Genomic DNA, 15,192 nt, shown 5'->3' on the forward strand with positions numbered 1-15,192 from the left:
CTCCGGCCAGCCCCACCCCCGAGGGATAATAACTGACACAGATGGAACAATAAGAGCACCTGTCTTTCTGTGGGTAGCTGCAGGCTTGTGGAGTGAATATAAACACTGTGCTGAGTGTATTCATTCTCCTGGAATAAATAGGCCAGCTCAGCAGTGGGGGTCTTTCTTTGCTTCATAGCTGACTAGTCATTCATTTTCTGGATAGATTCGCGGCGAGGTGCTCCCTTTATAGACTAATGCTACACAACAGTCCAAAGATGTGCGGGTTAGGTTGATTGACTATGATAAATTGACCCTTAGTGTTAGGGGGATTAAATACGTGGGGTTACGGGGATAGGGTGGGATATGTGTTGGTGTAGGGGTTATGGGGATCGGGTGGGATATGTGTCGGTGCAGGCTCGATGGGCCGAAATGGCCTCTATCTGCACTGTGGGGTTTCTGTGAGTTCTGTGAGAACTGTTTGAAGCCAGAGAGATGATCTTTTTTGGGAGCCTAATGCATTGCAAAGAGGAGCAGTACAGTGGCGAGATGCTGGCCTCACAATCTGGAGGTCACCGATTCAAGTGTCCAAGTGGCTTGACACTCCAACCTTGCAGCGTGAATAGCTTGGGCAGTTCTGAGGTAGGCCACTGGGGCAAAAATGTGTCTCGGCCACATAGAAGTCCGAGCTTCAAGAAAGCAAGCTTTGCTGCCATTTGGCCAATCATCCACCGACAGAGGGAACCGTCTAGGCCACCCTACTGCTTGACTGAAGGAGGGTGTCCAAGAACGACACGCACGGCCACCTGTAATTAATTCAACAGGAGCTAACTGGTAACTTTAACACTAACATGGAAGTCCCATCAAATCCATCCATCAAAAGTGACCGCTGAAAGAAGGTTGAGATGACAGCATTGATGATGTACATCTCAACAGCACAGCTCAGGATCTTAGCAGGAAATAGAACGCCCACCAAGCCCTACCTGGCTTTACCAGGTGAGTGTGGTCCACTATTCACCTCCAGCTTACCTGTCAGAACTCGTTCATCAAACATCCTGCAGGAAATGGAAAAAAAATTGGAAAAAAAGGTAAATTTGGCTTTTATAAAAGACACAAGCATTTCAAACCAGCACAAACCTTCAGCTTGAGTGACTAAAACTGTTACTAAGATCAGCGGCCAGCCAACCGGCTGCACAACATAGAGCAAAGAGCAGAGGGCGTGTGAGAATGCGGCCAACACACCTGATCTTATCATCCACAACGGTGTCAGATGTGAGCCGGTCACACAAGAGACCACATTATAACACCTGCTCACCCCAGCACATGAAACCCAGCAAGAAGTGGAAATGCAAAACTTCTGGCTTTCATTTTCTTCAATGCCACTCCTCTCATGAGTTTCCCCCGCCACTCTCCCCTCGCCACCACTGTAACACTTGGTCAATTGATTGGTGATTCAGACCCTCTGCATGAACACCACTTTACTCTTCACGTGGCTAAGTAATTGTTCACTATACATAGGTGTGATATTATAAATCAGTCAAGGGTTATTTAAATAAAACTGGATATGTCCAAAGAAATCTCCGACTTATGCATCCAAGTTCTAAAGCTGATGAGAGAATGAGGGATGAGAGAGCAGCAGAAGAGAAACAATGGCTGGGGATGGGGAGGATCAAATTCATTTTAAAATAATTTATATAATATTATTAACCAGCACTGAATGCTGCTCTAGAGTGTTGACACTGCTGGAGATTGATTTTTTTTTAAATTCATTCACGGGATGTGGGCGTCGCTGGCAAGGCCAGCATTTATTGCCCATCCCTAATTGCCCCTTGAGAAGGAGGTGGTGAGCCGCCTTATACAACTGAGAGTCAACCACATTGCTGTGGGTCTGGAGTCACATATAGGCCAGACCGGGTAAGAATGGCAGATTTCCTTCTCTAAAGGACATTAGTGAACTAGATGGGTTTTTATGACAATCCGGTAGTTTCATGGTCACCATTGCTGATACTAGCTTTTTATTCCAGATTTATTTAATTAACCTGCTGTGGTGAGATTTGAACTTTTGTCCTCCGGATCATTAGTCCAGGCCTCTGGATTACTAGTCCAGTAACATAACCACTATGCTACTGTACTGTACTGAAATCAGAAAACCAGTCACCCTTCTGAAATACTACAGCAGGGAGTTGAGCTCCTCCCAATGGTGTATTTGGCAGCGTGGAAGTGAGTCATACAGACCAGGAAAGCTCCAGGTCTGACCCCCAATCTGTGCCGTTAACTGATCTCAGCAAGGTGGTGGCAGGAGCACTAAAGCTAGTTACAGTGCCCCTGGGCTTGGGAGTCAGTCAGTCAGAACTCTTACTCCTCACCCCTCCAGAGGTGGGGGTGCTTCATTATTCACATAACTAAAAAATAAACACCCTCTCCTTCTACCCATAGTAAGACCAGATGGTCTTCTGTCCTGCCACATCAGCTGAAATGACAGATACAATATGCAGCCCATCACATCATCTCTGTCACGCCCGCTGTCTGGGATGTGGGGGACAGGTAGGGCTAGTTGCCCTAGAGGGTGTGCCTGGCTTCTGCAGTCCCCATTCACTTGGGTGGGGGAGCGCAAATCAGCTGGAGGTGAATGACTTACTTTTAGGAAGGTTATGTTTTTAAATGGGCAGATTGATGGCATCATCCGCAACCAAGGTGTACCATTCCTTTAATAAGATCTAAATCAAATTACTGAGCGAATGCAACACAGTCCAGACCCAAGTAGCATTTAGCCAGCCACCCTCCAAGTCAGCTGTGTACTGCACAGTGTTACCCCATCCCATCCTGATATCTACATTTTGTAAATCGTGCTTGAATATTCCAAGAGCTCCCTGCCCTCAACATCAAGGAGAGCAGCAGCATCTCTGGACAAATGTACACTGAGAGGGGGTACAGCTGGTGCCCTGTGACAAAAGTGTAGTATTTGTGTCTGTCTAGTTTTCGTTTTGTACCTTTAAATCCAGCCACCACATAAGCAGTTTAATAAACCAACTGCAGTTCAAGTTCTTGTACCAAGATTAGCTCAATACACTCTTTCAGTTTGGATTATTTCTCTAATGCCTGCAACCAATGAATCTTCTAACATTGTATTGTTAAATTTGGTACATGAATTTGAACTGTGGTTGGTTATTAAACAGCTGTGACAGGATTTAAAGGGGCAGCCACCAAACCCAAGCCAGACTGGCAAAAATACTCCATATCTGTCACACGCGCAACTCCCTCTATTAACAGCAACCATGAAACTAAGTCGGCACATTGAAAGGCAGTCCTTTCAGCTCAGACCATTCCGCACCCCAACACAAACCAGCAGGATAAAAGTAGGTGCCTGGAATTCCGTACGTGTGTGAATTCCCAACGTTTAGTCGCACCTTAGTGAGAGAGCAACGAGCAGAGGCTAGCTGCTTCCCCACAGGGTGGATGGGAAGTTTGGGCGGTGAGTCACCTTAGGTGCTCTCGAGCGCCTCCTTGTGGCCGCATACAGAGCAGAATTGGTAGTGGGCTGGAAGCAGCGACCCACGATTGGTAGGGAGTGCAGACTACAGTTTGAAAAGGCCACAATTCCATCAGCCGCTATTGTGATCTGTACAAAATGGAATACGTCATTGAGTCTACACAACATTTTAGGATAATCATCGAAAGAAGCAAGTGAAGCCGAATCGGAAACATGATCTAAATCCACAATTATTACCAACTCTCCTGGTGGCCTCATAAGTAAAGGAGCCAACCGGTGTCGAACTGAGTCATAAAAGCCAGAAGCTCCCAGGTTTAAATCCCAGAGGCCAATTTTTAGCCACCATGCCCATTGGGAAATTGGCCAGATCGGGTGCAGCGCTGGTTTTACACTGAAGCCCACAGAGAGCAATATTGGGCGGGGTGTAAAACCAACGGTCCACCCGGTCCCGTGGGCTTCCCGCCCAACAGGTCAGGTTAAAATGAACCCCACAGCCTCTGCTGAATGAGTTTCTCTCAGCATGGGATATCTGCTGGGCATTACAATTGGCACCAGCGCCCCTCAGAAGGGCAGAATCAGCCAGGATTCCAGCTCCTGATCGCTATCCAGTGGCACCTGCTGGAGAACGACACGTGAACGCTGGATTAGACTTGGCTATGGTGCCACCTGCAGTTGGGCTGCCTGATGACAATCACGGTGTGGGCTCACACACTGTTCTTACGCTGAAATTCATTTGCCAATGATACGCCCATTCTGCAAGTTTATTAATGTCTTCTTGCAATTTGTTGCAGTATTTGAAGGGAAAAAATTCACAGGGCTATGGGGAAAGAGCAGGGGAGTGGGAATAATTGGGTAGCTCTACCAAAGGGCTGACACAGGCACGATGGGCTGAATGGCCTCCTTCTGTGCTGTATGATTCTGTGATTCTATGAAGGATGGCCATTAAACAAAGTGCCACCAGGCTGCTGGCACCAATGGATCGGTATCAAAGCAAAAAAAAAAAATCTATCTTCACGAGTTTTAAAAAAACAAAATTCCAATTCAAATTTTTTTTTAAAGACCAGGGCCTAGAAATTCAGTATAGCCACGTTCGGGGCACTAAAGTCGGGCGGCCGCTAAAGTTTGCGCCCGGCGCAAGTTCGCGCCACCTTCGCCGATATTCAGTCACATCGCCCCAAGAGGTTGCTGCTGCACTAAAACAGGCGATGCACGACTATCATTAGGCGCTAAGCCGGCGGTCCGGGGCGATACCCCCGAGGGCGGGCGCAGCGCAGGTGCGGCGAGTTGCTGATTGACGGCAGACACTCTGGCGCCGGTCAGCTCTTAAAGGGGGAGGGTGGACTTGTCTGGCTGCCATGCCCTGCGCACTGCAGCCCTGAAGCAAGGCCTGGCCAATGCTGGTTCATCAGTTCTACGCCCTGGACCATGGTGAAGCCCGCTATTCTTCCAAATCCCATTGTACGCTCTTGCTGCTTGTCCAGGGTCATGGGGAAGGAGATGTACTGACGTCTCCTTCTGAAAAGGGCATTGTTCACCTGTCGGATGCAGCAATGTACCGCGAACTGGGAGATGTTGGCAATGTCCCCAGTAGCGGATTGGAAGGAGCCGGTGGCATAGAAGTTGAGAGCCACCGTCACCTTCACTGCCACCGACAGAGACGTCCTGCTCCTCAGCTGTGGCAGCAGATCTCTGCGAAGCAGGTGGCAGATCTCAGTGACCACCTCCCTTCTGAATCGCAGCCTCCGAACACACTGCTCCTCAGACATGTTCAGATATGAGAACTGCTGGCGGTATACCCTGGGTGGGTAAGGCCTCCTGTGCCGACACCTGTTGGCCCTTCTCCGTCTGGCCATGATTGGCACTCTCTCACGGCGTCTCTGATCCCTTTGAATGCAATGCAGAAAGCCAACGTTTCCACCCATTGTAGCCCCCATTACAGTATATGTGGCGACTCAAGGCTATGGCACTGAAAGTGAAATCCAAGTGCAAAGCTCTGGCCTGAATCCAGAAGTACCTGTGCGAGCGCTGAGTCAAAGCAGAAAGCTCTCTGCCTTTGTCTCTCACACAGAAGGATTGGCACAAAATGGCTGTCACTTATAATGCAGGAGGAGTCCCCTTTAAATAGCGCCCCCCGCACTCCGCAGCAACTGGGAACTGTTCCCCTCTACCAGTCGCTGGGGGCGCCAGGCGCAAAGAAGGGCGGCGCCACTGAAGTTCCGGTTTGGGGCGCACAAAGGGCGTTGCACGATGAAATGACGTCAGGATCTGCGCGCGCAGCTGAGCGCGCGCAAAGACTTTGCACCGCCGCTAAATCTTGAGTGAAGTTGGGGAGAGGCGCAGATCGCGCTGCGCCCGGCCGCTAGCCGCCTAGCGCCCAACATCTCCTCCTCCTAAGGCGCTACCGGCTGGCGCAAGCAACTGAATTTCTAGGCCCAGAGCTTTAGAGGAAGAATTTTGAAAGTCTTAGGATTAGGATTGTGAAGATCGGTCAACCACTGGTGGAATCCCCCGCAGTACAAATCCCAGAGAGGCTCTGGGGCCGACACCTTCTGGACCCAGCTTACCTTTTAATAACAAAGCGGACTTTGTGTCTTGCTTCCAGGATCCGTTTCAATTTGGGAACTCCATAAGTGCAAGGTCGCTTGAAGGGAATTCCTTCCGGAATCCCTATTATTTCCACTGCCTCTGGGTCGCAGGCAATCTTCCTGTATGGAACAGGAACCATATGATCCAAGCCTAAGGCCTCAGCTACAGAAAACACAGATGATGCCAGTTTAAAATATGTTAATATTTCCCAGCTTTCTGAGCAACGCATGGGCATTCTTACATACATAGAATTACATAGAATGTACTGCACAGAAACAGGCCAATCAGCCCAACCAGTCCATGCCGGTGTTTATGCTCCACTCGAGCCTCCTCCCGTCTTTCCTCATCTAACTCTATCAACATAACCCTCTATTCCCTTCTCCCTCATATGCTTATCTAGCTTCTGCTTATATGCATCTATACTATTTGCCTCAGCTACTCCTTGTGGTAGCGAGTTCCACATTCTCACCACTCTCTGAGTGAAGATGTTTCTGCTGAATTCCCTATTTGATTTCTTGGTGACTATCTTATATTGATGGCCTCTAGTTTTGCTCTTCCCCACAAGTGGAAACATTCTCCCTCTGTGTCTACTCTATCAAAACCTTTCATCATTTTAAAGGCCTCTATTTATTCTGGTCAAGAACCATTTTTTTGTTGAAGAAATCCTAAAGGTATATAGACACAATTAAAAAGGGTAAAGCAGACAGTGTGGCATGGTGCCTGGCGGTCGACTAGACGGCATGATTTGAGTGACAGCCTCATTTGATGCAGTGGGCGACTTTCGTCCGTTCTCGATCACACTGCTGACTGAGGAAACACTGCAGCATCATCAAATGGACTTACTGACCTTTTGCAAAATGTACCTCACAGTATCTCTGGCGCCTGGAATATATTTTTCACTTGCCCACACCTCCCCAAAGTTTAAGGTATAGTTTAATAAGTGGTTCTAATCTCTATAAACATGGAGGGGGGGTTATTGTAACTGCAACTAAACAAGAATGAAAGTTCTGCATAAGTGAATTTTTTTTAAGCTGCCGTTGGATCTCCCCTGGCATTGCTCACGTTTGGCGTGTGAATCTGACTGGTCCCTTTCAGGGCACTGCTCCAACTGAACACCTCCAGGTAATTCGATAGCAAAATACTGCAGATGTTGGAAATCCGAAATAACAACAGAAAATGCTGGAAAAACTCAGCAGGTCAGGCAACATCCGTGGAGAGAAATTTCAGTTGACGTTTCGGGTCGAACCCTTCTTCAAAACTGCTCATAAACTGCTGAGGTCAATCAGAGGGAAACTGTAACTGCTTGCAACATTGCAGGCTCCAGGTCAATGACTCATTTTTAAAATTGCTTTATAACTCTAACTGAGGCCGACACCTTGAAGTGTAGCATCTGGCGTGAGGGATGCACACGAGACACACTTTTTTTTAACTATTCTTCAATTTGAATTTGTGAAATTGAGGGGCATCACTGCTGGGGAAATGGAACTTTTTGTAGTTGGAGTCCAGATGAAGTGCTCCCAGGTTAGGCACAGCACAGTTTAATGCAGAGTACAGCTCCCTTTACCCTGCCCCAATAATGTACCTTAGCCCCAAAACCTCAAACGAAGAGCCCTCCAAAGATCATCCATCCTTTCAGCCCCTCCAGGCATGATTATTCAAACTAGAAATTTATGTTGAATTATAGAAATTTGCACCTACTCACAACCGGATTAAGATGACCTCTAATCCATCTCATTAAAATTTTTCCCCAGGGATTGGACTTTTTCCTTATTTTGTGAATGAGAATTTGAGAAATAGTGTGTGTAAGTATTGGTGGATTGTCTCAAAATAATCAAACAACCAATCAGCATGCTTTCTGCCCTATGGATATGCAGTCACAATCTTCCAATGATATAGATTGTTATTCCATCCATTGCAGGATCAATTAAAAAAATATATCCACAAGATATATACCTGCCCAACTCTGAAAATAACATCCTGTAAACTCCCCATTTGGCCGACAGAACTGGCAGGCTCTTTTATAATTCCGTACCTTGAATGCGGGACGCTGTTATATTTACTAAAGTTAGTGATGATGAATTTTTCTCTGCAGACACCTCACCTGACACACAGTTAGCTTCTTGAAAGAGTGAATGGAAAACAAGAAAGGGACCTCATAGGTGTACAGCTATTTACAGAATAATCAGCTGTCAGAAATTAATTACATCATTGGTTTGGGGATTGTGTGCAGACTGATGATTTCTCGCAGCCCTCAGAACCAGACTTAACCTGTAATAAACCCCCGGCCTCCGCTGACCAAACACCCGCTGACCAAACCCTCCGGCCTCCACTGACCAAACCCCCGCTGACCAAACCCTCCGCTGACCAAACCCTCCGCTGACCAAACCCTCCGGGCCTCCGCTGACCAAACCCCCCGGCCCCCACTGACCAAACCCTCCGCTGACCAAACCTTCCGGGCCTCCGCTGACCAAACCCCCCGGGCCTCCGCTGACCAAACCCCCCGGCCTCCACTGACCAAACCTCCACTGACCAAACCCCCGCTGACCAAACCCACCGGCCTCCGCTGACCAAACCCCCCGGGCCTCCGCTGACCAAATCCTCCGGCCTCCGCTGACCAAACCCTCCGCTGACCAAACCCTCCGGGCCTCCACTGACCAAACCCCCCGGCCTCCACTGACCAAACCCTCCGCTGACCAAACCCCCCGGCCTCCACTGACCAAACCCTCCGCTGACCAAACCCTCCCGGCCTCCGCTGACCAAACCCCCTGGCCTCCACTGACCAAACCTCCACTGACCAAACCCCCGCTGACCAAACCCACCGGCCTCCGCTGACCAAACCCCCGCTGACCAAACCCCCCGGGCCTCCGCTGACCAAACCCTCCGGCCTCCGCTGACCAAACCCCCGCTGACCAAACCCACCGGCCTCCGCTGACCAAACCCCCACTGACCAAACCCCCCGGGCCTCCACTGACCAAACCCTCCGGCCTCCGCTGACCAAACCCCCTGGGCCTCCGCTGACCAAATCCTCCGGCCTCCGCTGACCAAACCCCCCAGGCCTCCGCTGACCAAACCCCCCAGGCCTCCGCTGACCAATCGACCCGGGCCCCCGCTGACCAAACCCTCCGGCCTCTGCTGACCAAAACCCTCGGGCCTCCGCTGACCAATCAACCCGGGCCCCCGCTGACCAAACACTCCAGCCTCCGCTGACCAAAACCCCCCGGGCCTCCGCTGACCAAACCCCATGGGCCTCCGCTGACCAAACCCCCCGGGCCTCCGCTGACCAAACCCCCCGGGTCTCCACTGACCAACCCCCCGGGCCTCCGCTGACCAAACCCCACGGGCCTCCGCTGACCAAACCCCACGGGCCTCCGCTGACCAAACCCCCCAGGCCTCCGCTGACCAAACCCCACGGGCCTCCGCTGACCAAACCCCACGGGCCTCCGCTGACCAAACCCCCCGGGCCTCCGCTGACCAAACCCCCCGGGTCTCCACTGACCAACCCCCCGGGCCTCCGCTGACCAAACCCCACGGGCCTCCGCTGACCAAACCCCACGGGCCTCCGCTGACCAAAACCCCAGGCCTCCGCTGACCAAACCCCACGGGCCTCCGCTGACCAAACCCCACGGGCCCCCGCTGACCAAACCCCCCGGGCCTCCGCTGACCAACCCCCCCGGGCCTCCGCTGACCAACCCCCCGGGTCTCCACTGACCAAACCCCCCGGGTCTCCACTGACCAACCCCCCCGGGCCTCCGCTGACCAAACCCCCCGGGCCTCCACTGACCAAACCTCCCGGGGCCTCCGCTGACCAATCGCCCCAGGGCCTCTGCTGACCAATCGCCCCTGGCCTCCACTGACCAAACCCCCCGGCCTCCACTGACCAAACCCCCCGGGCCTCCGCTGACCAAACCCCCCGGGCCTCCACTGACCAAACCCCCCCGGGCCTCCACTGACCAAACCCCCCGGGGCCTCCGCTGACCAAACCCCCTGGGCCTCTGCTGACCAATCGCCCCAGGCCTCCACTGACCAAACCTCCCGGGCCTCCACTGACCAAACCCACGGGGCCTCCGCTGACCAATCGCCCCAGGGCCTCCGCTGACCAATCGCCCCAGGGCCTCCGCTGACCAAACTCCCCGGGCCTCCTCTGACCAAACCCTCCAGCCTCCGCTGACCAATTGCCCCTGGCCTCCACTGACCAAACCCCCCGGCCTCCACTGACCAAACCCCCCGGGCCTCCGCTGACCAATCGCCCCGGGCCTCCGCTGGCCAAACACTCCAGCCTCCGCTGACCAATCGCCCCTGGCCTCCACTGACCAAACCCCCCGGGCCTTCCGCTGACCAAACCTCCCGGGGCCTCCACTGACCAATCGCCCCGGGGCCTCCGCTGACCAATCGCCCCGGGGCCTCCGCTGACCAATCGCCCCGGGGCCTCCGCTGACCAATCGCCCCCGGGCCTCCGCTGACCAAACCCCCCCGGGCCTCCACTGACCAAACCCCCACTGACCAAACCCCCCGGCCTCCGCTGACCAACCCCCCCCGGGCCTCCGCTGACCAATCGCCCCGGGCCTCCACTGACCAAACCCCCCGGGGCCTCCACTGGCCAATCGCCCCGGGACCTCCGCTGACCAATCGCCCCCGGCCTCCGCTGACCAAACCCCCCCGGGCCTCCGCTGACCAAACCCCCACTGACCAAACCCCCCGGCCTCCGCTGACCAAACCGCCCCGGGCCTCCGCTGACCAATCGCCCCGGGCCTCCACTGACCAAACCCCCCGGGGCCTCCGCTGACCACTCGCCCCCGGCCTCCGCTGACCAAACCCCCCCGGGCCTCCGCTGACCAAACCCCCACTGACCAAACCCCCCGGCCCTCCGCTGACCAATCGCCCCGGGCCTCCACTGACTAAACCCCCCGGGGCCTCCGCTGACCACTCGCCCCCGGCCTCCGCTGACCAAACCCACGGGGCCAGCAAAGCGTGTGCAATCCTACTGGGAATCAGCAGCCTGGTTGATTAAGTTCTGGGACAAAAAAAAATATGCATGGGAATCCATGGTAATTTAGATTGAATATCTTTTTAATTTTATTTTTGGAAGTCAAAGTATACAAATTTCAAGACAGTCACCCTAATATGTTGTGCATGTTTCATTGGCTCTATCACCTCGCATCAATTCACAGGGACACTCTTCCCCTGTCCTAGGTGTAGACGAGATGGGATTGCTCTATGAGGCATATGGAGTGAAGTTTTCAGATACTTTTATAAATAACTTATGCACTATGTATACAGATTGGAATATTTATGATGTAGAGAGAGTCAAATAGGGCATTTATCATATGCAGAGAGTGGACTATATTCATTTAGACCCTTCTTTAGAAACGTTTAATTAGAAGTATTGGTAGAAAATCCAAATTGCCCAGCTCCTCCCAGAATGTATCATTTCTCACCCTAATCTCATGTTTCCATTCATTTCTAAGGATTAATTGAATCTGATTCAAGGCGACAGCACAATCCTGACACAATTACCGGCAGCTGTGTAGACTCAGATCATATCACCTGCTGTGTCTGCAAAAAACAAGACTGTACGTGAAAACCGCAATGTTGTAACTTGGGATCCATCAGATGCAGCTCAAACTATTCTGGCAGCCGACGTGGGAAATGCAGTTTCAAAGCACAGCCCTAAACTCCCAAAACTGTAGCAATGTCCCCAAACAGACCAAAAACAGAATGAACCAAAATTACCGAGCGTCTCAAGCAGTTTAAGAAGACATTCAGCAACCTGAGGTCTACACAGGGTGACTGTGGTACTGGTCCCATTGCCATCGCTTTCAGTCAGCGTGGGTTATAGGCATTTTCTGGAGTACATAGTTAACACAAGCATTACCCTGAAGCAGTGACTCACCGTATCTACTGTTGAAGAGGATCTGCACGCACTCCCTCAGAATATTGATGTCTTCTGTTTCTTTTATATACAAGTTCCATTTTTCTGAAAAATAAGATTGGAGATACTGTAAATCTCTCCCACTTGGGAAGCCCCGTGAATAGCGGTTTGTGGATGTCCAGGCTGCCCTTACTCATGTAACGGGCCCCAACTGCACGGAGTTCCAATGTATACAGGTGCTCCCTGTGTCATTGTTCCCTTACAGCAGTAACATGGCGTGGGGGAGGCTACGTGTGTCTCAACCCCACCCCATTTCACCTGCGATGCTTGGTGCTTGGCAGAGTTCCTTCACTGCATGTCTCTGGCCACATGCGTGGCCTGCACCGGTTGTGGGATGTTCGGAGAGCTGGGTCTCACCATGGTTTGCTCTGCTGCCAATGCTCTCCAGCTGAAGCAAGGGGATGTGATGCAACAGGGCTCATCCAGCATCCAGCGTCCACTGCCCAGCAAGTGAACGGGCTCTTAGTAAAACTGTAGGAGCTAAAGCTTCAATGGAACGACTGGCCCCGGACGGCTTTCTGTTATTCCTGTTCCGGTGGACACTGCCCGATCTCTACTCGATCGTTACCCATGGTGACAGGACTGAAATAGGGAACTCGCAATGTACGGAATCGCCAGCACAAATCCGCATCCCATCACTCCATGGTGCAGCACGTTGCAGCGTTCCTAAGAATAGACTTTAACTAAGACACTGTTTGGAATCCTGACCCTGGACAAAAAGACAGCGAATAGCATTGCTTTACAGTAACATGTAGGGCAATGCCCTTCAATGCACCTCATGTCTGGTGCAACCTACTGCACTAACAGGAAATCACTGTACTCGCAGGAAAGCCATTATTCAAAGGGTGAGAGGCATCCATAAGATGAAAAAATTTACATTTATATAGCACCCTTCACATCCCCAGGATATACCATAAAGCTTTACAGCCAATTAATTGTTTTTGACTTGTAGTTACTTTTGTAATATAGGGAAACACGGCAGCCAATTTGCATGCAGCAAGGTTCCACAAACAGCCATGAGATAATGACCAGATAATCGGTTTTAGTGATATCGGTTGAGAGATACATCTTGACCAGGACAGCAGGAGAACGCCCCTGCTCTTCTTCGAATCGTGCTGTGGAATCTTTAATGTCCTCCTGAGAGGGCAGGTGGGACTTTGGTTTAAGATCTCATCCAAAAGACGGCACCTCCGACAGTGCAGCACTCCTTCAGTACTGCACGGGAGTGTCAGCTTAGATTATGTGCTTGGTCCTGGAGTGGGACTTGAACCCACAGCTTTCTGACTCAGTGGGGTGAGTGCTACCACTGAGCCATACTGACAATAGCTCACGAGAACTGCAGGTGGTGTGTAAGCCCTACTCGCGGGGGCAATAAGTTGTACAGTCAGCCTATTCCGTTTATACCACAAGCGTGACAGAAATGTGATAATGGGAGATAGTCTCATTTGAAATTGCTCGATTTTATTTCCTGCTGTGTTATTGTAAATGTGCAGGGTGTTTGAATCTCTCCATATCTTGTGGAAAATCTATTTTAACTCTCTTCCTCATGACTCGCTGTTATTTTGGAAATCCTGTGAACAGCGATTACATCAATAAATAGAGTCATCTTCGCACCCTTAAAAGAAAAGTACTCATCAAGTTGAGGAACTGGGGAGCATACCCCAGTATCAGAGCCAAGTACTCAGCGACCGAGGGTAGCACACCAGTATAAAGCTCACACTGCTCTGTCCCAACAAGCTGCCCCCTATCAGAACACCACTTAATATTTCCCCACACCAGCCTTCCTGTGTTTGCTCTGAATGAGACAGCCAACCTGGGGGCGGTTCAGTTCCCTGGCTCCACGCATGCACTGGGACCCAGGTCGAGACTCATTTCACACTCAGTCTTATATAATCCGTCAGGGAGAACAGAATTCATCTCATCATCCTGAACTGATTCACACCCATGCTAAATGCTCCATGGGCTACTAGTGAAAGAAAGACTTGCATTTCTACAGCGCTTTTCACTACCTCAATGAAGTACTTTTGAAATGTAGTCACTGTTGTAATGTAAGAAACATGTCAGCCAATTTGTGCACAGCAAGTTCCCACAAACAGCAATGTGATAATGACCAGATTATCTGTTTTAGTGATGTTGATTGAGGGATAAATATTGGCCAGGACACCAGATAGTGCCCTGGGATCTTTTACGTCCACCTGAGAGGGCAGACGGGGCCTCGGTTTAACGTCTCATCTGAAAGACGGTACCTCTGACAGTGCAGCACTCCCTCAGCACTGCACTAGAGTATCAGCCATGATTTTGTGCTCAAGTCCCTGGAGTGGGACTTGAACCCGCAACCATTTAACTCAGAGATGCGTGTGCTATCCATTGAGCCACAGCTGACACTTGTGTAGGAACACTGAACAGGTATGAATCTGTTTTAAATGAGTTAGCACCTTGGCTAAAACAGTGGAGAGAGGAATTTCAGGTGCACACGTTAAACGTCTGTACGCTCGTCTCCCACGGCATAGTTCCTAAGCTCCTGGCCCTTCACCGCAGGGGAAATCAAGGGTTTATTAAATGCAGAATGACGTAAGAAAACTACTAGGCACTTGGTCTAAGCATTAAACAAAGCTTTAATCAACTGTTTTACAACATGGAGGTCTAGCTGTGTCCTTCACTAGTTCCCGTTAAGAATGTCCTGCACAAGCTGGGCCCGTGCCTGAGTATTTATACTCTCCCTGGACAGCGCCACCCGCAGGCCGCTCAGTATTATTTCATGTCTTTCTTTCATGAATGACTGATTCATGTCATAGATAGTAGTTGAAGAGTGACACCCAACCTCAACTAACCAAACTAAGAACACCATCAATAGATGTAAGAGAAATGGGGTTCAAAAACTGATTGAACGTCACTCAAGAAGTTGTCACAATATCAAAGGAAATGGGCAAGGACTCGTGAAGGCCTTTCAGTTAATTCGGTCGAATAGAATCATTATTTTCTAACTGTCAAAGATTAAGCAGCTTGCACTGAATTCCAGGATGACCACAGTCTGACTGGCGACCCGAGCTGACAGTGCTGCTGGTCCACACTCACTTCGTGCAGCCTATGGGTATCACTGGGCGAGCAGCTCTCAACCTCTCGCCCTGAAGAATCAGACGCCACGGAAAAGTAGAGACTTCAAGTGAAGATTTCTGGCCTGTGGATCAAAGTATTTTGTTTTTTTTAA

At 50.8% G+C, this 15,192-nt stretch overlaps 1 protein-coding gene across 6 annotated transcripts in view; it reads right to left on the reverse strand.

Moving 5' to 3' along the window:
* Window positions 1-15,192, reverse strand: part of gtf2ird1 (GTF2I repeat domain containing 1) — a 249,451-nt gene that overhangs the window by 134,563 nt on the left and 99,696 nt on the right. For all 6 annotated transcript variants that reach the window (XR_015073206.1, XM_085964304.1, XM_085964306.1 and 3 more), the window contains 3 exons: window positions 11,946-12,029; window positions 6,034-6,217; window positions 1,009-1,034 (listed from right to left, as the gene is read on the reverse strand). Coding sequence is in view for 5 of the 6 variants with exons in the window: in XM_085964304.1 (XP_085820430.1) it covers window positions 1,009-1,034; window positions 6,034-6,217; window positions 11,946-12,029 (294 nt within the window). In the remaining variant the exon portion in view is untranslated. The remainder of the gene's footprint in view (window positions 1-1,008; window positions 1,035-6,033; window positions 6,218-11,945; window positions 12,030-15,192) is intronic.

This window comes from Somniosus microcephalus, chromosome 22 (genome assembly GCF_052327205.1).
Source record: "Somniosus microcephalus isolate GS21.2 chromosome 22, FLI_Smic_1.0, whole genome shotgun sequence".
NCBI classification, from domain to species: domain Eukaryota; kingdom Metazoa; phylum Chordata; class Chondrichthyes; order Squaliformes; family Somniosidae; genus Somniosus; species Somniosus microcephalus.